This window comes from Arachis ipaensis, chromosome B05, assembly GCF_000816755.2.
Source record: "Arachis ipaensis cultivar K30076 chromosome B05, Araip1.1, whole genome shotgun sequence".
NCBI classification, from domain to species: domain Eukaryota; kingdom Viridiplantae; phylum Streptophyta; class Magnoliopsida; order Fabales; family Fabaceae; genus Arachis; species Arachis ipaensis.
In genome coordinates this window covers 15,668,735-15,691,397 of record NC_029789.2, presented here as the reverse complement: position 1 = coordinate 15,691,397, position 22,663 = coordinate 15,668,735, and the positions used below count along the sequence as shown (strand labels likewise).

General features: G+C 35.8%; 6 protein-coding genes and 1 long non-coding RNA gene across 8 annotated transcripts; 5 read left to right on the top strand and 2 right to left on the bottom strand.

Moving 5' to 3' along the window:
• Nucleotides 7,379-9,597, top strand: LOC107640239 (DNA repair protein recA homolog 3, mitochondrial-like). Its single transcript, XM_021123161.1, has 3 exons — nucleotides 7,379-7,785; nucleotides 8,443-8,580; nucleotides 9,344-9,597. Exons 1-3 carry the CDS (start codon nucleotides 7,707-7,709, stop codon nucleotides 9,547-9,549), a joined length of 423 nt encoding a protein of 140 aa, XP_020978820.1. The 5' UTR covers nucleotides 7,379-7,706; the 3' UTR covers nucleotides 9,550-9,597.
• LOC107643092 (mitogen-activated protein kinase homolog MMK2) lies at nucleotides 10,320-12,745 on the top strand. Its single transcript, XM_016346653.2, has 6 exons — nucleotides 10,320-10,557; nucleotides 10,684-10,813; nucleotides 10,882-11,019; nucleotides 11,112-11,444; nucleotides 12,007-12,190; nucleotides 12,298-12,745. The coding sequence occupies exons 1-6, from the start codon at nucleotides 10,376-10,378 to the stop codon at nucleotides 12,471-12,473; spliced, it is 1,143 nt and encodes a 380-aa protein (XP_016202139.1). The 5' UTR covers nucleotides 10,320-10,375; the 3' UTR covers nucleotides 12,474-12,745.
• On the bottom strand, nucleotides 13,051-13,854 carry LOC107641719 (protein SPIRAL1-like 5). The gene is made up of 2 exons (XM_016345191.2): nucleotides 13,534-13,854; nucleotides 13,051-13,431 (listed from the first exon to the last, which is right to left on the bottom strand). Exons 1-2 carry the CDS (start codon nucleotides 13,762-13,764, stop codon nucleotides 13,354-13,356), a joined length of 309 nt encoding a protein of 102 aa, XP_016200677.1. The 5' UTR covers nucleotides 13,765-13,854; the 3' UTR covers nucleotides 13,051-13,353.
• On the top strand, nucleotides 14,406-15,384 carry LOC107643091. The gene is made up of 3 exons (XM_021123159.1): nucleotides 14,406-14,424; nucleotides 14,632-14,732; nucleotides 14,808-15,384. Exons 2-3 carry the CDS (start codon nucleotides 14,651-14,653, stop codon nucleotides 15,002-15,004), a joined length of 279 nt encoding a protein of 92 aa, XP_020978818.1. The 5' UTR covers nucleotides 14,406-14,424; nucleotides 14,632-14,650; the 3' UTR covers nucleotides 15,005-15,384.
• Nucleotides 14,911-16,681, bottom strand: LOC107640238. The gene is made up of 6 exons (XM_016343779.2): nucleotides 16,037-16,681; nucleotides 15,808-15,943; nucleotides 15,634-15,715; nucleotides 15,511-15,562; nucleotides 15,354-15,408; nucleotides 14,911-15,249 (listed from the first exon to the last, which is right to left on the bottom strand). The coding sequence occupies exons 1-6, from the start codon at nucleotides 16,529-16,531 to the stop codon at nucleotides 15,071-15,073; spliced, it is 999 nt and encodes a 332-aa protein (XP_016199265.1). The 5' UTR covers nucleotides 16,532-16,681; the 3' UTR covers nucleotides 14,911-15,070.
• LOC110271786 lies at nucleotides 16,866-18,229 on the top strand. Of its 2 annotated transcripts, none has more exons than XR_002362477.1 (2): nucleotides 16,866-17,111; nucleotides 17,415-18,229. It is a non-coding gene; the product is annotated as an uncharacterized LOC110271786 (long non-coding RNA). The 2 variants fall into 2 exon arrangements; XR_002362476.1 differs by having other exon boundaries at nucleotides 16,939-17,111; nucleotides 17,382-18,229.
• On the top strand, nucleotides 19,204-21,509 carry LOC107643090. Its single transcript, XM_016346647.2, has 2 exons — nucleotides 19,204-20,997; nucleotides 21,087-21,509. The coding sequence occupies exons 1-2, from the start codon at nucleotides 19,576-19,578 to the stop codon at nucleotides 21,186-21,188; spliced, it is 1,524 nt and encodes a 507-aa protein (XP_016202133.1). The 5' UTR covers nucleotides 19,204-19,575; the 3' UTR covers nucleotides 21,189-21,509.

Genomic DNA, 22,663 nt, shown 5'->3' with positions numbered 1-22,663 from the left:
TAAATTAATTATCATGTTAAAAATTTAATATAAAAAATCATGTTAATTATACACAATTTTCTTTATAGTAATTAAGAAAGTCATATCAAACAAAAATATGATAAAGTCAACTAACAAATAATAGGCGGGTATTGAATTTAGAAAGAACTGCAATTTCGTCGGTTAATTATTACTTATTATAATATTCGTGTTTAAGGAAAATATTTATTTTCTCCATACATAGTAACAATAGAAAGAAAAAAATATTATACTTTTAGAAAAGCATGAAGGACATGATTTGCGCATGAAAACTTAGCATTTGTCGTCGTCTAATTAGAATTTGTTCATATAATATCCTGTGGGGTGCTGCGGTTTTTATTTTGCAAAATTTCTTCATAAATTCCTGCATTTTATATGGTTTTATATTATTATTCAGTTCTTTATAAATTTCTGTACTATAAGATTTTATGTTGTTAATCATTTTTTTATAAATTGCGGCACTCTATAAGATTTTACGTTCAAAGTTTGAAAACTCTATATTCTATTACCGTTTATATAAAGTAAATTTATGAAATATTGTAAATCCGTAATTTTTATCTCCACCTTATTTATTTATGCAATTTGCCCAAAACAATTTTTCCACAAGTAGTACTATGTAATCATAATTTAGTGGCCATTTGTCTTTTTTTTTTTTTTCTTTTGACTTAACAAACTAAACAAAGAAAAAGAAAAGGAAGAAAAACCAGCAGGAAAACAAACACGAAGAACATATCCCTCAAACTTTCTTAGTTTTTGTTTATTTTCTTTTAAGTCACCAAAAAAAAAATATCCCTCAAACTCCTTCCACAAACTGGAAGCTCGACATGCTGATGCTTCATCTTCAGCGGCGTTTTTGTCATACTATTTCCACTAAGTTCGTGTCTCTCAAAATTAACCTAAATTCAACACACCAATTTTAATACATGATATCTCTGAACTTATACACAAGAAAATTTTCAGAATAGAAGCCACTAAGGTAGTTGGTAACAATATTAAAAGTCTCTACATAATTATATTAGTTTTACAAATAACATTCTTTTGACATGAATTTCAGACAAAAAATAACATTTTCAAATAGCAAAATAGCAAACAGCTCACTCTCTCTAAATAACAAACAGTTCACTTGATGTTGCTATTTATTATACCCAAACAATTCTTTTGTCAATTTCCATTCTATTTCTAATAATGTAAGCAAAATTCACTCTAACACCACCATCAAAATAACTAGCATTACAATTAATTTTATAAGTGTCAATAGAATAAAAATTCCAAAAATTACTTATAAAAGATAGAATAAAACTATAGAAGTATGTTGCAATTCAAAAATATTTTTTTTCTGAAGCTAAAGTTATACCTAATACTTTCTTACGGAACCAAAGAACTTCGATATTAAAAATATCATTATTCTTTGCTCATTAATTTCACCACAGTCTCGAAAAGAATCTAAACAAATAATTTTTACTATGCTTAAAAATCAGTTAGTTAAATTTAGAGGGTGCTGTGTAATTTTCAGTTCTGCCAAATTAATTGGGCTTTAAGACAATCTTGATGCACTGCAGCACCAATTCCTAAGAAGTAAGACATCTTGGACATCTATTCGAGTTCGACATACATTTCTTGAAACGAAGGATTGCAATGGGCAGTGCATCTCTAAGACATAGCCAGACCAAAAATTTATACTTTTTTAGAACAAATTAACGCTAAAGCCAAAGTCAATTTCCTCTCTTCTTCTAGCCGAATTTCTTTTTACATAGCTACAAGTAACCATTGCTTATACTATGTATCTTTAAAGATGGTCTAGACTAATACCAACAACCTGAATGGCTGAATCTTATCCCGCTTGAGCATCTAGATTGTAGAAAAGAATATTTTCTTTCAAAAACTTATTTAAAGGGAATAAATATTCTCCACATGTCACTTACCATGCGACCAAAGATCCAAAATACAAAGACTAGCTAGAATAAAAAATATGGATATAATCCATTTCATAAGAAAACAATCGTTCTTTCCTCCACTTAAAAAACCAAAAATTTTGATCAACCCCATTTATATACCAAGCAAAACTCTCCCTCAAGACACCCCAAACTTTACACAAGCTAGCTTTTCCAAACATGAGATCCTTTACCTGTCGAAAAACTAAAACTATCATCCTCGAAAGATTGATATTTGGTAGCTAACAATTGGACTCATTGCTTATCTTGTTTATAAAATAATTGCCACACTAATGTCCCAAGTAAAGCAATGTTGGTACAAAAAAAGGGTCTTTTATCCCCAAACCCATTACTTCTTTAGAGTGACTAAACCCTTTCAACTCACAATATTTAATCCTCTACTATTAGACTGTCATTTCTAGAGAAAAGTTCTCATCATATATTCTAATTTACCTGTGATACTTTAAGGAAAAAGAAAAACTTGCATGTGCTTCATATCCATCATGAGATTCAAGCTTCAAAACATAATTAAATTTAAAACCTTAACTTTAAAACCACAGTGAAAAATGATAAATCTAACTTAGGAGATTTCTAATCTAACAATTCATCGCTGTCCCACAGTCTTCGCCTGCCTAACCGCCATGCGATCCCATCGTCACCGCCTTTCGAACCTCCTCAATCCCAGTAGAAGACACAGATAATAACAATGCAAGTAAAGCACAAGTATAAGCAGGTATATCAAGTAATTCAAAAAGCATTTAGGCATGTTATACATTTAGGCAAACCAGACAAGTCGGTAAAGCAAACAAACAGATAGAATATGCACATGATGAATGCCTGTTCTATTTGGCTGTGATATCACATTGTCGGTTCAACTACCAACCCGACACATCTCCATGGAGACGTCGCCTTTCGGTCTCGTATTGGGAACCCCCAAGATATCGTGCCTGGATCATGGTCCAGGATGTCAGTGCCTGCACACTATAGTGATTTCGAAAGGATGCGAGCGGGATACTCTTGTCACGGACCTCACATCTCAACGTAAGCGGGATAAACCTACCGTCCTTACGTCGCCGCGACCTCGACAGGCGTGGTTAACCTACCGTCCCTGCTAGGCGCATAGTGTCTCAACAATCTCATTAAAAATTAATACATCAGTGGTTTCAGAAATTGCTTTTCAGCATATCAGAAATTCATCATTCCACTCCGAGTCCTAAACTCATCTCAATCACCATAAATTCATAATTTCCACAACTCATTATGTCAATCGTCATTACAGTACTCCTCCATCTCACTCAACAAATCCTTCCTCAGTACTCCAAAGACCTAAATCTCCGTCTTGTAAATTCATGTAAAATTCACCTATTTAAGTCACTAATCCTTCTCTATTAGATATTAGACCTAACTACAAGATGTTACCCTTAAACTTCAATTTAAGGAAGTTTGGAAAGTTAGAGAACCTTCGAAAACGGAAAAAATCACGTTTCAGCAAAACAAGGGTTGTGCGTACGCACACCCCTACTGTGCGTACGCACACGAGTAAAAACGGGTGGTCGCGTACGCAACCCCCTGCTCGCGTACGCGAGTGTCCCAACCCGAAGGGGTTGCTAGCGTCGCGTGTTAAAATTCGCGTACACAAGGGTTAAAAATCCACTTGCTCGCGTACGCAGGCAGCGTTCGCGTACGCGAGTTCCCCAACCCCAATGGGTTGGTCACGTCGTGCACCCCTGTCGTGTACGCAGCCAGTACAAAACTTAGAAAAATTTCAAATGTTGCATAATTCAGTTTTTAGCGACGCACTTTAACCAATCATAACTTTCTCTATAAAAATCTATTTTCTTCAAACTTTATATCAATTTAAATCTCTCAAAGCAAACTTTAATTTAAAACAAAGTTCATTCAATTTCAAATTTTGAGGCTCAAGTTATGATCCGTTAAAGTTTACCAAAAACTAGTTTTTACCAAAAATTACAAAGTTCTCAACTTTCCAAAATTCACAACCAACTAAACCAAAATCACACCAAACCTCAATTCACCTCAGAATTTACCCTTTTGTGTCTCATTTTACCAATCTTACCATATCGCCATTCACATTACATAAATGATCAAATATATCACACTAAAATAATTTCTCACCCAACACAATCATCAATCATCATTGTATCACTAACAAATCATCAACATCAACCTTATTCATACTTAATATCAATATTCAACACTATTTGTTAACATCAACAACAATATTCATCCAAAATCATCAAAGTCATCAATTCATCATACATCATCAATCAACAAGCTCAATAACCAATTCAATCCAAACTTATCCTATGAGTCACTAGCCTAAGTGTCCATAAATATTATATTTTACATAGAAAAAACTGAAACCATACCTTGCCCGATTCTCAATATGTCAAAATCCCAAAATTGAGTCTAACTCAAGCCTCCAATCACCAACAATCAATCCAAAACTCCAAATAAATGCCAACAATCACAACTTCAAGCTATATATACACATAATTTATAACCAATTAACCTAGGATTCACCATAATCACAATTTCACAAGATAAAGAGTTTTCGTACCTTTTTCGATGGTGGTTGGGGCACAAACCACTAATTGCCCAATCTTAAGTACCACCTAAACAATCAAAACACAAAAATTCATTCAAAACCATCACCCACATTTTCGGATTTTTAGGGCAAAGGAGATGAGATAAAAATTCAAAATCTTACCAACAAAAGTTAAATAGAACTAACGGGCTCGGCGAGAGTTTCGCGTAGCCACTGACGGCACACGAATCGGAGCACTGTAGCTCGAGATATGGTCGATTGAAATGAGAAGTGAATAGTGTTCTTCTCCTCTTCTCTCTCAACTCATGCAGCTGCCCTTAGTGTGTTTATGTTGTGTTTGAGGTTGAATCACCTTCATTTAAGCCTATATATATATGTTGAGTTTGGGCCCAACTTGGGCCTAGTCTAACCCGTTAGTGTTTTTGGTCTGTTTGGCCCAATTTCAGGCCAAACTTTTAAAATTAGTGTCCGATTTTTAATTCTAAATGTTTTCCTAAGGTTTTCTACTGTTTTCAATTATTCTCACACAGTATCAGACAGATTTAAGCCAATATTGTCGGTTATCGCTATAACCAAATCAACCAAACAAAGTCTTTCAGTCCTGTTGAATAATTTACCCTTCTAGCTGGCCAATCTTCTCCTAACCTTATTGAGAACTTCATTGAAGGAGGCCCGAGTCATTCTGGAGTGATTGAGATTAACCCTAAGATATTTTTTCAAGTCCTAAACAAATTTAATAGAGCAAACACTAGTAAAAATGTCTTTTTTTTTGTTGATGAAACATTTTTGGAGCACAACGCTTTGGACTTTTCCACATTAATTTTCATCCCCGAAATTTTGCAAAATTTTTCCATGACTGTCATTACAATTTTAACTTGCCATTTCTTTATTTTAAAAAAAGAGGTAAATCATCAGTAAACATTGAGATATTCTGGTCCCCTCTAGAAACAACAACTGACTCCCAAACCCCTTCTTTACTTGATAATTAATAAAGCAAACCAAATGCTCTATACACAACACTAAAAGATACTGCGATATGAGATCTCCTTGTCTAAGTCCATGCTTAGGAGAGAAAGCATTCAATCTATCACCATTCTAAAAAATAGATAAAGAAGAGGTTGTGTCACAATTCATAATCAATCTGACAATGGAACGAGGGAAGCCAAAGCCAGTTAGCATTTGTTCCAAAAATCTTCCGTCTACTCTATTGTAAGCCTTTTTAAGATCAGTTTTAAATGTCAAAGTATCTTTCTTCAATCTAGTCTATTTCATGAAATGAAGCTCCTCTTGAAGAATAATGATATTGTCAAGAATTTCTCTTCCTAGAATAAAACCTCTTTAAAGAAGACTAATAATGTCTATAAGATAAGGACGGATTCTATTGACCAGAATATTCGTGATAATCTTATAAACAATGTTGTACTGACTAATAGACCTAAAATTCTTCATAAATACCGGTGCTTCCAGTCTTCCACCTTTGGAATAAGAATAATTATGGTCTCCATCATGTTGGAATCGATAGCGACCCTCGAAAAAGCCTGTCTGGCCATATTCTAAATATTAAAATCAATAATCTCCTAGTATTCTTTAAAGAAAAACGCTTGAAATCATCCAACATAAAGACTTTAAAGGAGTTCATGTTAAAAACAGCTGCCTTAACTTCCTTCATAGTCACTGATGTTATGAGACCAATGCAAGCCTCCTCATTAAGCAAAGGATCGAAGTAGGCACATCACCTAGACAACTCAGGTCAACATCTTCAATATGACAGAATAATCTTGTCTCTCTTGTTTCAATTCATTCTCTTGTTTCTCAATTCTTCAGATCATTCTGGAGAAGAACCGCATGGAGATCTGCAAATACCTATCGCAAGGTTCGCTCATTTTGTTTGATATATTCTCCTACTTAATGAATTCTAGATTGAATGAATGCATTTGTAGAGGGAGTATGCTACGTGAAGAAGGACTTCAATCTTGCGAAGCACCCTGAGATCGATGTGCCTAATCTGCAGGTGATTAAGCTGATGCAGAGCTTCAAATCCAAGGAAGGTTAGGGAGACATTCACCTAGATGCACTATTACTAGTTCCTCACCAACTACGGCATCGAGCATCTCAGGACTTACCTTAATCTTCCTTCTGAGATCATCCCTGCGACTCTCAAGAAGCCCGCCAAGCCATCTAGCAGGCCTTTTGGCGGCCATTGAGTGACCGTCTCAGGTAATTCTTGCCTGCTTGCTTACTCCTGTTTTTCATCTTGTTTCATTGCCAACATGTGTTATGGTTGATTGAACATGGGTCCACCTCACTTTGAGGGAGAGCACAAATTTGATGACCGTGGTGGATACCGCGGAAGAGACAAGAGTTGTGCTCCTGCTGACTTCAGACCTTCTTTTGGAGTATTTCACATTGCATCCTTGTTTCTTGGTGATTGCTACGATAAGATGTCATACGTACCGATATATTTAAAATAGGGATAAATAGTAATAAGTTATGTGGTATTTTTTTTCCACGTCAGCATTTAATTTTTTCTTTTTTAAATATATATTATATATCACCATTTTTACTAATACACATTTTTAATTAAATTAAAATAAAAATATATTTTTTATTTAATTTTATAAAAAGTCTTAAACATCTTTCCTTTATTTGATTAGACAAAAATACCCTTTTAAATTAATTAAATTTCAGAATTCAATTAACCATAATTTTATAGTTTCAAATAATTGAAACAACAAAACAAAAACATATTAAAAAAAATAAAAAATCAAAATTATTCTTCATCTGGGTTAAACATATTAAAAAAATAAAAAACTAAAATTGTTCATCTTTTTTTTGCTCTTGATATAGCACTGGGAATTGGTGGACTTCCAAAGGTATCTTTAAATCCTTGTATAACGAAGTTTCTTGCTAATTTATTCTGCGTTTGCAAACATTGAACCCTTTTTTTAAATTAATCTAGTTGGTCGTTGGTGAAAAGATTTTCTACTTTGCTCCGACTTCTGATTTTCCTTCCACGTTTAATTTGCTATGTTAATTTGGCAACTGCATGACAATTATGCTTCCACAATTTCATCTGATATGATAAGAGATAAATAAAGAAGAAATCTGTCTCTTAGTTCATGGTTCATTGTTTCATTGGGTGATAGTTGTAAGCTGATTGTTATATATAACTGTTGTAGGGACGTGTTATGGAAATATATGGTCCAGAGGCTTCTGGAAAAACAACTCTTACTTTACATGTGATTTCAGAGGCACAGAAGCAAGGAGGTTATCTATAGATGCTAATTTTTGCCCCCTGATGATAATGTCTATATTGTTTTTGGTTGTAATGTGACCATAACCCCTATAGTTGTCAACTTGTCAATATGTTATTGTCAATCACAAGAGGCATTTGCTTTAATCTCCCTCCCTTTGATTTTCTGTGTACATTGTGATAATACAGTGGATGTATTCTTCTATGTTGTAACACCGAATGAATGCCTATCCCAGTGTCAATGTCTTGTAACTCAATTATGATTTGGAAGTGGCAAATCACTAGTTAAATATCTCTACTTCCTCATTAATCACTGTTTCTACACTGCAGCAACAATTTGTAGTTGCTAGCACCTAGCTAGTTTCCAGTTGTGAACAGGTTGTGTTCTATTTTCCACTTCTCTTATCCTTTTGGCAGAGAGAGAAGTAAGAGATATAATGTGTATAATTTAAAATTTGTACTACAAGTATCTTGGTGGGCTATATCAACATTTCAGGCTTAATTTATGCTATTTTGATCATAAAAATGAAGTTACCACAATTAATAACATCATAATACTGAAGATAAGTAAGAAGGACTGTCTGTTTACTACTATGATGTATTTGTAAGGAATCTATGTTAAAGATTTTGTAGTTAGTTTATGCTGGCATTCATATCTTCATTTCATGCAGGCTACTGTGTATTTGTTGATGCTGAGCATGCTCTCGATAAGACACTTGCAGAATCCATTGGTGTGAATACTGGAAACTTGTTGCTTTCACAACCAAATTGTGGTGAACAAGCACTTAGTCTTGTGGATACCTTAATCAGTACGTATAAATTTATCATCGTACCGTAGCAATCACCTTGTTTCTTTGGAATTGGCATTGCTTCCTCTTTATTACCTGTTGGGATTTTGGAATGACAACTTTTAATCTTTTCATGTATTTAGTTACTAATACTGTCTGACTTTAGCTGTGGTGTTTCTATGTGTGCCCTGTTTCTGATGGCAGAATTGCCATTACTCAAACTATTTTTTTTTTTTTTTTTCTGTTTACTGTGTTCTTGTTAGTCTAAGATGTTTTGTGTGCGACGAGCAAATTATTGTATACTTCCATGCTTGCTTAAAATTTCAAGTGTTGCACATTATTCATTTGTTCATATAATTGAGGTGAATATGCACCAAGTCTATATCCTTTTTGGTGTATTCACTGGTAGATGATTGTATATTTTCTCTATTCTATTGAATGCTATTTGATTACTTGTAGAGAGCAATGTTGTCTTGCATCTTCTACGTCCATCTTATGATGTTTTGAGTTATTGCTGAAAATTTTACAAACTCCTACTTCTCTCTCTAATTCAAAACGTGGCAATTTTATGGAATGATCTGATACAATTTGATTGTTGGCATAATATGCTAGTACAGTTTAGTTAGTTTTGTTCAAAACACTTTTGTTCGGTATTCACAACAATTATGGTTTATGCTGGTTCTTGGGTGTAGTAGTATTTCTTAGATCTCATGCTTGTGGAAATTGTCTTCTACATTTCTGAATGTTTTGTTGAATTAGTTTGTCTGCTTTCTCCATCATCCAGGGTGCTGGTGGAAGGCCTGGCTTTGGTCGGGGTGCTGGCGGTTTTGGAGGTGGTGCTCCAACAAGCTCAAACGCTCCTTAAATGCTTTTGACATTTGTCCTTTTTTGCTGTTAGATGGCAATAGTAGGTTTCTATCCGAAAATTGGATGTTTCATCTGTTATTTTATATACATTTCGTTATTTATGTACTCAAGATTTTGAATTGAGTGTTTTTCATAATTAGAACGTGTAACTTAATTTCATGCTTCATTATGGGACTATTGTTTGGATATTATAATTGATTTTTAAGATACAATAGCATGGTGAGAAGAAATAAGAAGGGATTTAAAAGTGAGGGAAGTGGACATGTAGTGCCTGCTTTACTTTTATAATCAAAATATTCCTTTTATGAAAAGAGCACAATTATTACTGAAATATTACATTAGTTTAAAATTTCAGTAAGATTATTTCAAAGTAATATGCTACTATTCTTGTTGTTTTATATTATCAAACGTTCAAATATGTATATGGAACTAGTCGACCAACCAAGCTCGAAGATCATAGAAGCTTGGGTTCTAGAGGGTTAAGTTTAATGATCCAGGCATGCTAGAACTTAGCAAACACCTCGTGATAAATTGGAGATCAAGTTGTAGTTTACGCTTTAGAATTATTGATTGACTACACTAAATTAGACTAATTCTATAATCTCTCTAATTATTTTTCGGCAGTCAAAGATGGCTACGTACAATTACTTGTTCCATGCAATGAGTTCTACTTTGTATATTGTATTTTATACTGATTATGTGGCTTTCAAACTAGGTCAGTTGCCAGTTTCTAGGGAATATCCACTATTCTAAGAGATAATGATAAGAATACGTTGGAGATTTGGTCAAATATGCATACATATGAAGATTAGTTCTTGGATGAACAGGTTTTAAATAATGTTATATTTAAAATGAGGAGGAAGGGCAGGGGGGCCCATAGCATGGCATATTAAAGAGAGAGATGGAGAGGGAGGGAGCGTAGAAACAAGAAGAGTACCAAATTTGAGAAATGGCGAGGAAAGAGAAAGAGTCAATTGGAAGTGCCGGTGCCGATGAGGGTAACATTACGGGGGTTCGCACTCACGGAGGTCGCTACGTCAAGTACAATCTGTACGGAAAATTCTTCGAACTTCCCGCCAAATATGTACCTCCTATTCGCCCCATTGGTCGAGGCGCTTATGGCCTCGTCTGGTACTCTCTTTTTCCCCTTTCTTCTTCTTCTTCTTCTTCTTCTTCTTCTTCTTCTTCTTCTTCTTCTTCTTCTTCCTCTTCTTCCTCACTTCGATAACTAACACAGTAGTTCTTGCTTCGTTGCAGTGCTGCTGTTGATTCAGAGACTCGGGAAGAAGTTGCCATCAAGAAGATTGCTGATGCCTTTGACAGTCTTACCAATGCCAAGAGGACTTTGAGGGAGATTCTTCTTCTTCGCCACATGGACCACGAAAATGTAATCTAATCACTCTTCTTTCTCTTCTTATTAATAATCTTCTAATTGCTCCAGTTATTTATGCATAGATCATCGCCATTAAGGATATCATTCGACCTCCTAAGAAGGACACCTTCAACGATATCTACATTGTCTCTGACTTGATGGACATTGATCTGTACCACGTTCTTCGTTCTGATCAACCTCTTAACCATGACCACTCTCAGGTTTACATTTACCCCCTCTCTAATCATCTTAATTACACAGGCATTCACAGATTTAGTTTTTGACTTCTGCTTTTTGTTCTGAAATTTTGCAGTACTTTTTATACCAGCTCTTACGGGGACTGAAATATGTGCATTCCGCTAATGTCTTGCATCGTGATCTTAAGCCTAGTAATATACTTCTCAATGCAAATTGTGACCTTAAAATTGCAGACTTTGGCCTCGCAAGGACAACATCCGAAACCGATTTCATGACTGAATATGTTGTCACCCGATGGTACCGTGCCCCTGAATTACTCCTTAACTGTTCTGATTACACTGCCGCAATTGATGTGTGGTCTGTTGGTTGCATATTTGGTGAAATTATGACTAGAGAACCTTTGTTCCCCGGGAAAGATTATGTTCATCAATTAAGGCTTATAACAGAGGTATGACTTTGATGCTTCCATTTCAAGTTATCAATTGCTGAAGCATAATATATTATTGATATTGATTACTTGTCTCTTCCATTAGTTTGTTGCTTGTTCTATAAAATGCTCATCTTGCTTAAGAAAGTGATCACAGTTGTGAATCTTGTTGCCTAATGCTAGCACTTGTTCTTTCGAGAGAAAAATAAATGCCTTTTAACTTCCCAGCATGCTTAGTATCCTCAGATAAGGCTACAGGTAGCTAAAAGCCATGTCTTTTCCAACTTGTTGCTACACTATTATGCTTATCCCTACTTTTGGGCACTGTTTGGCTGTAAAAGAGTATCAAGTTGTAGAAAAAGTATTACGTGAACTGAAAAAGTGAACATGGGAATGCTTGTTGATTAATGGCAGCCAATCAAACCAATGTATCATGTTGAATTGCACCAATTACCCTAATCCCTATCCAACCTTTTACTCGATTCTGGGATATTGACTGATTTTAAAGTTCCCTATCAATTGGTTGCTACATGTTGTAACATGACTAACATCACACATGTATTCTCTTGTCTTTGGCTTAAAGTTAATAGGTTCACCTGATGATGCCAGCCTTGGATTTCTCCGAAGTGAAAATGCCAAAAGGTATGTTAGACAGCTTCCGCAATGTAGGAAGCAAAAATTCTCTGCCAGATTCCCTAATATGTCTGCGGATGCATTGGACTTGCTAGAAAAAATGCTTATATTTGATCCCCACAAACGCATCACAGGTACTCTTTAAGATTTACCTTTCATTCAAGCCTTGATCTATGACTTGCTTGTAGAAAGTTGAAACCGATCATTTTGTAAGTTGTGTCGAATTTTGACTTATTTGCAGTTGATGAGGCACTTAGTCACCCATATCTTTCATCACTTCATGACATAAATGATGAGCCAGTTGGTCCTAGGCCATTCAGCTTTGATTTTGAGCACCCATCATACACCGTAGAGCACATGAAGGAGCTTATATGGAGGGAAGCAGTGAAGTTCAATCCAGATCCTCCAGGTCCTTAGTTGGACAAAGTACAAAATTTAACACAACAAGCTTCTTTCATCTTAGGTATAGTTCTCATGTGATCAGGTGGAAAAACAGTATTTCTTATTTGGATGTTTAATTCTAAAGGAAGAAGTATGATGCCTCCCTGAGGAATATCGTTAGCATTTTTCAATGAATGAACCTCAGCGCGAAGAGAAAAGTAGTAGTTAAGCGAAAAAGCGAAAAGTAAATCCTTTCTACGCATATATTCCCAATTGATGCAAATTATATCTTGACTCTTCTATATGTCATTACTTGATTATTATTGTATTTTTTTTTCCCAATAGAAATTGATGTAAAGCTTTCAATTCTCTAAATTATTTTTCAGATTAACCTAAAATATAAAATGTTTTGTCATTGCATAGTACGATATACATATGAAATTAAACTCAGTATTGAAATCGTAAAGCTGCGACGATCATAGTTGTTGGTTCAATCTCTCGTTTTATTTTAAACTTACGTGCTTGTTTTGGTTTGTATCATTCCATTCTGCGCTGCTGTAAAGCTATTAAATGAAACGAAATGAAATGAAATTGAAAGACAACCGATCGAAACTGATGAAACAATGAAGAGTATATAACTTCTATACGAGTTTGTAGAAAAATTACAACAGTAAGAACAGAATCACTGGCATTCAATTCAAGCTGATTGAGGATTTAAGATTAAGATATGAGAGGGACGCACACACTGCACCGATTTTCCCCCCAAGACAAAAAACATAAAATGAATGATGACCCGATCCCCTTTATTAGCCTCGCATACTTTTCTGACCTTTTTACATCTTCAAATGAAATTAACATATAAATATATAGCATCAATTTTCTTCTCTCAGAAGCCTCATCAATCTGTACAGAAATATCAGTTATTATCTCCAAACAAGTATCCAAGCGATGACCGTCCACCAGGAGATGATCTGATCTTTGTTGATCGACTATTCTGAATCATCATTAACATATACGTGTTACAAATAGTAATAGTAATAAATTCAGAATAAATATAATGTGAAATAGAGAGAGAGAGAGAGAGAGAAATGCTTACTGCCAAGCATTTTTCTGAATCTTGGGTAGCAAAAGGAGGAGAAGCGGCAGGTTTACGGGGCTTATTATGGCTGACGGTGACGGTGAGAGTGTCGGCGTCGGTGCCATAGGGCGGTAACAATGGAAGTATGTTCTTTCTAGGGAGAGGCTGAGGGACCGGTGTGGTGTCATCAGAGCCAAAGAGGTACCCCAAAGAGCTACGCCCACGAGCGGGGTGACCTCTATAACTCATCGTGCTCCCTCTTTAGTTATTCTGATATCTTACAATAATAATCTTCAATTCTCTACACACCCAACAAATACATATATATCATCGTAATTATCCCTATTTATAGACGCCAACTATCTTTAATCATAATCCACTGTACCCAATCCATCGTTATTTTTGTCCTCATCAATTTTAAGAGGCTGCTATGCTATTGCACAACTGTATAAATATATTTTGTATTAACAGAATGAAAATAGTACAAATTTTATTTGTAACAAACACTAAACGTAGATATATAATGTATCTATTAAAAGGATCCCCCTTAAGCAACTCAAACACCAATGAATCCACTTAGTTCAACTCAATGTTCCCATGTTAGATTAAATAGATCCTATTTTTGAGATTGTTACTTTATATTGAACACACAACTATTTACATTTTTAAGATAAATTTATTTTCGGTAAAACCTTAAAACTTATCTATCTATAGTAAGGTATAAAAGGATTAATAAAATTTTCTATTCCCTTACCAAAAAAAAAAAAAGAAGCAAGCCCTTATCTCATTGATTTTATCTTGATTCTACGCCACCTGTCATACACGTGGCTTTCAAAAATTAACAGCTTGGAAACTTCAGGAAGCATCCGTTCTCCATTGTTTTGGTTGAGAAGAAACTAGACTCTCCAGGTATTCATCGATCTTAGCTTCTTGCTTCTTTGTAAGTCCTCTTCTTATTCCTTTCTTTTATTTCTTTTTCTATTTCACACTTTCATTCATCTGGTTAAACAGGATTTCCCTATATTCTAATTGTATTCACTTTCATTCGAGAATCTTTGCAAAAATTTTAAAACTTGCGATTTGCTATGTTAATATTATTTATTTCAGGAACTGCAGGATAGTTAGAGAGTACTACATGCGTGGACTTACTGCACTTTTGGTACCTTCAAAATACAGATTCAACCAAATGTACCCGCTGTTGAAGAACGCATCACAGGGTAGGTACAATGTCATTTGGAAACCCTATTATGTTTATTGAATTTCATGAAATAGAATTCTGTATTTGATTGAAGCAGGTACATTTGGGAGTTCAACACCTAAGAAACAAGAAAAGAATGAATCTTGTGGAGAAATGGGGATTGCTGCTAACAAGGACATGGTTGATCCAATTGCCACCTTTAGCAGGCCTCCTCCACTCCCTCCTGTTATAGGACCATTGGTTCTTCTCACTCTGCTAGATTCATGGTGGAACCATGATGATTCCAATTGATGGATGATAGGTAATTAGGTACCCTCTACTAGTTCTTAAATAGATTAGACAGACATGTTATGGTCTCTACTTGATGAAATACTTGGAAATGAAAATAAGTATGTTGAATGCATAGCTAAACAATCGAACCGTGATGCTCCAAAGCCTTATGTAACCGTCAAGTAGTGGAGTCACTAAAGGTGCTACAAATATATTGTATATTTTCATTATCCATCTAAGTATTGCATGAGGACTCCTTAAGAACCCTGCATCCACACCCATATATGTATATTTTTCAATGAATATGAATATTTTGTTTTGGGTGACTGAAAGGAGATGTGAGAAATCTATTGAATGAGGATTCACTCACATTCAGCTAACTGTGGGAAGTCATCAAATAACGAAGTCAGGGTCTTCAACAGAGTCTTGTTATTTTATTGATAGAACCAAAAAAGATTAATTAGATGATGCTTCTAATATCATAAGAATTCGAATGTTACAAATTCAGCTTGCACTTTTGGTGTTACCAGAACTATGCCTCCTGGCTTGATTGGTGATTCAATTACTATTTCAGCTCTCCTGAGTATACATTATTTCAGAGTGAGCACGTGATTGCACAAATTAAGACTATTAGGAGTTTGAAAATGTACCTAATGACGATGTTTTCTCCTTGTCTTGATAACCTGAAGAAGCTGCAACCTCTGGTGAATGGGATCTGTTCTTCTTTCCATTCTATCAATACCAAAAAAATCATCATCTAGCATTGGACAATATATTTATTTATTAGGAAATAATAGGAGAAAAGTTCTAGGAATGAAAATGACCCAAGTGCCAATTAGCTGCAGCAGTAAAACCATCGTCATCATCATCATGATGTTGTCCTTGGCATATTTGTCTAACTTTGAATTTGACATTTTTGCCCATGCTACAACTAAGCTGCTCTAAGAATTGCATCACTTCCTGCAAAACCAATACTCATTCATGGTCTTAGACTATGCAGTTTCTTTTAGGGTAAGTTAAGAGCTAACAACTACGGTTGAGGAATATACAAACCTTCTTTCCTTTGAACGGTTTGGTGAAGGCAAAGTCATAAAAACAAGCATCTCTAGATACACATTCACCCAGTTGCTTTAGCTTTTTCTCGTTGATACATATGTAGAATTCATCAACTTTTTCTGCCGGAGACGAGTTATGCCTGTAATTGTTGGAATCTCCCTTTGATCCAATGGCAGAAATTCGACTGTTAACCCAAGATTTGCGTAGGGCAATGCTTTTGAAACTCATGCCATGCAAATTGCATGGTCTTTTGAAAGCAAGCCTCTTGGTGATATCTGAGTTTATTCCCCGACATGAAGCGCTGATTGGGAACTTGACACTAGCAGTATTCATTTCTATATTATGATTTTTGGTTACCGAGACATTACCTTGAAGAACATGTAAATATGGCCACTTAATATAATAACATAACATACAACCACGGAAAGGAACAAAGAGCTTTCTCTTTCTAATAACCAAGGAATAAGTGCGTAGTTTGTTTAGCTTCTCCATCTTGTTTACTACTTTTCTTTTCTTTTCATTTCTGCCTTGACATGAAATCCAAGAATATTACCACATTCTTGGTCCCGTATGTATTAGAATCACCAGATACATTAAATACTGCTATATGGTAACGTTTTTATTCTCTCTGATGGCACGACAGAATATATCGCCTCATCTAAATTCTAATTATTCATATTACATAAACTCTGGTGCCATGCCAGCGATACCCTATGCTTGTAGCATCATAGGGTGAGTTGCTTCTCTGGTCTCTATGGAATAGAGTTGTTAGGAGGTATCTGTCTGACATGTCACGGACATATCAAAGAATATATATTTATTCATTCATAATGTTGGGTTGAAAGAAATGGATGCAATTATGAAAAGTCAAGATCAGATATTTGTGATACAACCACCACATAGAAGAAGACAGAGACAAAATTATAGTGTGTCCTTTTGTGTGCCCAAACAGGGGGCAGTCCTCTACCGTCCGATGACTATGTCCACATCTCAGCGTATGAAAACTGGTTGGCCAGACAAGCATGCTAAATTGCCAATTCAACAAACATCAACCAGAAACACCGATGAGAAAGTAAGATCTTTTAATCATTTTTGGTACTTGTAGTCGTGGTATTTGTCAGAAAATATTATATTGTGGACGCTATGGGGTTTGAAATGAAGGGGACAAAGGAGTAAAGAAGATACATTGTTTCTCCAAAGGCAATCTTAATATTATAACAATCATGTATACAAAAGATCAGCTATCAAATAATATATTTATATATATACAAATATATAATAAGTCAATAACCTATTTAATGACTAATTTGTTACTTATACGTAGTATTTTTTATATACTAAGCATTACCGCACCCGCACGTGTTGATGCATTCAGAATTGAAGGCTGAAAACAAGTCTGTCTGTCTCTGAGAAGCTGAAGCTGAAGTTGTGATGCGCTGCCGTTGAGGTAAAAGGGAATCTTGAACAAGTGGCGCATATTAGCTGGCATGACCCCTAACGCCCATCACTCACACAAAAATATATTAATGCAACAAATCCAAACCCTCTATATATAAACTACTGTGATGGCATCTTCCTTCATCTTCATATCCACCATACACACTTAGCCTTCTTAGATCATTGAAAACTAAAACAATGAACAACAGGGTGAGGGTGGTTCGTGTTGCTCCGGCATACGGTGGCAACAAGTTGGGAGGGAAAAAGCCACTTCCAAAAAGAGGGCAGATCAAATCAAAGATTGCAGCAAATGCATTTCATTCCATCATCTCTGTCATCTCCAGGGCAGGAGCCTCTTCTTCATCTGCCATAAATTCTCGAAGGAAAAGTTGAAAATTGAATCCATTCCAAGTCCATGCATAATTCAAAGATATTTCTTCACTTTCTTGCATGTACGTATGTATATTGTAGCTAGGCTAGGTACTAGGTAGCTACTTCATTTTCTTTTTGCTTTCGGTCACTGTAATGTCTCTTTTTTGGTGTGTTTTTGGACATGGGCCATTTCTTTGGTTTTGAGATCTCTTTCTTTAGGGGTCCCTGGGTAAAAGAAATTGGGCTTATCTAGCCCATCTCTGCATCAAAACAATCTATATTAAGAACTATCGGGCTCAAGTCCAAAAAAAAAGTATCGGGCTCAAGCCCCAACTATATGGACGTAATTAGATCTTAAATAAAACGTTGTACTCTTTTATGTTACAGTTAAACTTATTTTTGAAGCCCCGTTATATTATGTTAAAATAAAGACAACTACTCCAATAAAGATGTTAGTTTTTTGTTTGGTGTAAAGTCCTTTTGTTAACCGAAAAAAAGAAAAAAATATCTTGATGATCTTAATTTAAAATAGAGAGAAAAAATTTATCTTTGATTTTTTTTTTTAAATAGGAATGATTCTATAGAGTTAGTAATACTAGGTAAATTTTCTTTTAATTAAGTTTAACTACATTTTTTTCTTTTTTTTATGCATGTTGGCATGTCATTCTTCTTCTTCAACAAATTTTTAATGTATCAACAAATTATTAGACTAATTTAATTGAACTTAATTATCAAAATAATTTGATCATAACAAAAACTAAGGTTGAGAGTAGTTTCTCTCTCAACAATCTATAATGAGGAATCCCTTTGTTGGGGTCCTTGAACCCCTAAGATCACCAAAAAAAAAAAAATCTATAATGAGAAATAAAACTTATGAAGGTATTTCTAAATTATAAAAAATAAAAAAATACAATCATGGTAAAATAGGTAACAATTTGAACATGTGATTAGTTCCATTGACATTCAACTGAAAAATTACGAGCATTTAATTCACGCGTTCTTACCATCCTTTCTTCCGCTTTATATGTAATGGTGGCTTGAAGCCTAGAACATTGTATTGAAATTTGAAAATGGTAAAAAGAAGCAACAGATATTGTAGAAAAAAGTAAGAATACAATTTGACTGATCTGCGGGCCTATTTTGTCGGTGAGAATCTCAATCTGTCGTTTAATTTAGAAAAATAATATTCACGAAAGTTGTCGGTTGAAATGAAGATTGAGTTTTGCAAAGTTTAGGAAGGAGGAAAAAATGATTAGAAAGTAATTTTCAAAAGGATAAAATACAGTTAAAACTTTCCTAATAAGTGTCGTTGGTACATATTAGCTAAAAAGCTCAAACAGGTTTTAAAAGGAGAAAGGAAGATATGCATGAAAAAGGTTAAAGAGAAGAATCAGTATTAAAATTTTGTTGTGTGTGATAATTAGTAAGTAATTAGCAGTAAAGTAAAGGAGAGAAAATCCAAAGTGTTGAAAGGTGTGATTAGATGTCGCAGCAATAGAAAGTATTGGTTAACCAACTCCCAAAAGTAAAAAACATAAAAATAGGAAGATATGGCTATAATGTTGCACTTCAATCTGAGGACTGTAAATTTGGAAGTGGCTATTCTGATGAGTGAAGATGAGAGTAAGACACCACATATTTCTAAAAAAATTGAAGTTATATAATAGTTAGGGTTCTGCTCTGTTGTGTTCTTCTGCTCTGCTCTGCTCTGCCTTGCATTGCATTGCATGCTCAGTGATTGTTATCTTCATTGCAAGACAAGCACAATGAAGGATTCATCAGAAAAGCTGATTTGGGATCAGAAAAGCGCACCACAGACACGAGCCTCTCCCACAGCAAAGATGATGGTGTGGACCATCCTCTTCGTTTCCCTCACCTACGTTCTCTACACCTTCAAGCTCGTAAGCACCTCCACCACCTGCAGCCACGGTCCATTCTCCATCAACCGCATCTCCTCTTCTCCGTCTCCCTCCAATGCCACTGTCCATTCCCCCATCGGCTCATCCTCCCCCACCAACCTTCGCCACGTCGTGTTCGGAATCGCCGCCTCCTCCAAGCTCTGGGAGCATCGCAAGAACTACATCAAGCTGTGGTACAAGCCCAAGTTGATGAGAGGGGTGGTCTGGCTCGACGACCGAGTCAAGACCCACCGCAAAGAAGGCCTACCGCCGGTGAAGATCTCCACCGACACCTCCAACTTCCCTTACACCAACAAGCTGGGCCACCGCTCCGCCCTCCGAATATCGCGGATCGTGACGGAGACTCTCCGCCTGGGCCTGAAGGACGTCCGGTGGTTCGTGATGGGGGACGACGACACCGTCTTCGTCACGGAGAACCTTCTCAGAATTCTTCGGAAATACGACCACAACCAATACTATTACATCGGTAGCTTGTCGGAGAGCCACTTGCAGAACATATTCTTCTCTTACGGCATGGCGTACGGCGGCGGCGGCTTCGCCATCAGCTACCCTCTTGCGAAGGCTCTGCAGAAGATGCAAGACCGATGCATTAAACGTTACCCTGCTCTGTACGGCTCAGATGACAGAATGCAAGCTTGTATGGCGGAACTCGGTGTTCCACTCACAAAAGAAATCGGTTTTCATCAATACGATGTGTATGGGAACCTCTTCGGGCTTCTTGCCGCACACCCTGTGACGCCATTGGTATCACTCCACCACCTGGACGTTGTTGAGCCAATATTCCCCAACGCCACTCGGGTGGAAGCTCTGAAACGCCTCACCATTCCCATGAAGCTTGATTCCGCCGCCCTCATCCAGCAATCCATCTGCTACGACAAGAACAGCCGCTGGACTGTTTCCGTTTCTTGGGGGTTCGCCGTTCAGATATTCCGCGGCATGTTCTCCGCACGCGAGATGGAGATGCCTTCTAGAACCTTCTTGAATTGGTATAGGAGGGCGGACTACACTGCCTATGCTTTCAACACGCGTCCCGTTAGCAGAAACCCGTGTCAGAAGCCATTTGTTTTCTATTTCTCCAAAGCCACATTCAATTCCACACAGCAACTCACTCTCACTCGCTACGAAAGACACCGTGTCCCTCATCCTGAGTGCCGCTGGAGGATGCCTGACCCTTCTGCTATCGACAATGTCATCGTCTACAAGAAACCGGACCCCCATCTTTGGGATAGAGTAAGCATTCTTCTATTACTTACTAATTACATTCAAAACTCACCAAACTTTCATTCTTTTATTTTATTTATATATTATTTGAATTTCAGGCGCCTAGGAGAAACTGTTGCAGGGTCATCAAGTCCAACCACCAAGGAACAATGGTCATTGATGTGGGTGTATGCAAGAGCGGTGAGGTTACCGAAATTTAATCACCCTAATCACCTCACTAATTTATATTAGGGTGGGACATTCTTATGCAGCAGCAGCTTCTTGTCCATATTCTTAGGGCTAATTTCTTTATATTTGTATTCATTATTGGGCTTCAACGTTTAGTTTTCTTCTTTCTTTTTCTTCTTCTTCTTTTTTTTTTTTTTAAATCTGGAGCTCACTGAAATTGAGTGGGTTGTGGAAGGAAAGGTAGGTGTAAGGGGAAAAATCAGGTTCGCAGTTTATTACTGTTATTTATTTTTGCTTACAATTGTGTATTTTAATTTAATCAATAATGAAGATGGGATAACAGAGATGTTCAATTTGTAAACTGAACCCAAGAGAATCTTCAGACTATGCATGCGTGCATCTATGAATTTGAGTGTAACACTCAGCAGTAGTACATATTAGAAAGTGAAATAAACAATTATAGATGATGTATACTTGCCAATCTTATCTAAAAATGTTGCTACAACAGAAAGCGAGTGCTGGGAATAGACGGCTAATTTTTTTTTATATGAGACAAAGTTTGGTGTAATGCTGGGTTATGGAATTTCGGGGAGTTTTACACCGTTGTGATGGCGTTCAGGTGAAGGGAAGAAATCGGACGGTCCGATTTATTGCAGTTGAAAGGGGACACAAATCGGACCGTCCGATTTGTGGTTTATGGAAGGCAGTGCATGGAAATCGGACCCACCGATTTCATGCTTTATATTCAAATTTTTTTAGATCCAAAGAAATCGGACCCAGCGATTTCTTTGTTGGATGAGAAAAAATTTTACAAGTCATGAAATCGGACCCAGTGATTTCTAAACCATCACACTTGCTTAAAGCACCATGTACTCTCATACCCATGTGATACTCCATCTTCTTTCCAATATGAAAAATAAAAAAGTGGGAATAGACACTTTCTTTGGTAGAAAGCATGTTAGGGGAAATACTTATTTCAGTGTTATAACTCTTATTTTGTTATATCTTTTTCATTATGTTATTCCATTCTTAGGGCTCGTTTGGGTGAGTTTCTAAGAAAAGATATTTTTTTGAGTTATCTTTTTTTTTTTAAAGATCTTATGGAAAAGTAAAAGTAATTTTATGTTTGGTATCTCATGCAAAAAGATCTTTTTATCTATCAGTTATGTTTGGGTATAACAATATAAAAGTATTATTTTATTTATTTATTATATAAAAAACATCTTTTTTTTAAGAAAAAAGATCTTTTAAAAAAAGATGTAAATTACAACTTTTCAAAAAAGATATTTTTTTTTATTTTTCTAGTACTTTTACTTTTACTATTAGAAATTTGCCAAACACACTAAAAAATGAAAAAATATTTTTTTTTCAATAAAAAAACATCTTTTTTCATTAAGATAATGAAACCAAACAAGCACTTAATTAGTTTAGAGATTCCCTTCAATATATCTTTCATGAAAGGAGCTTTTTATGGTGAAAAAAAAGCATATTGAGGAGCTTAAAAGAT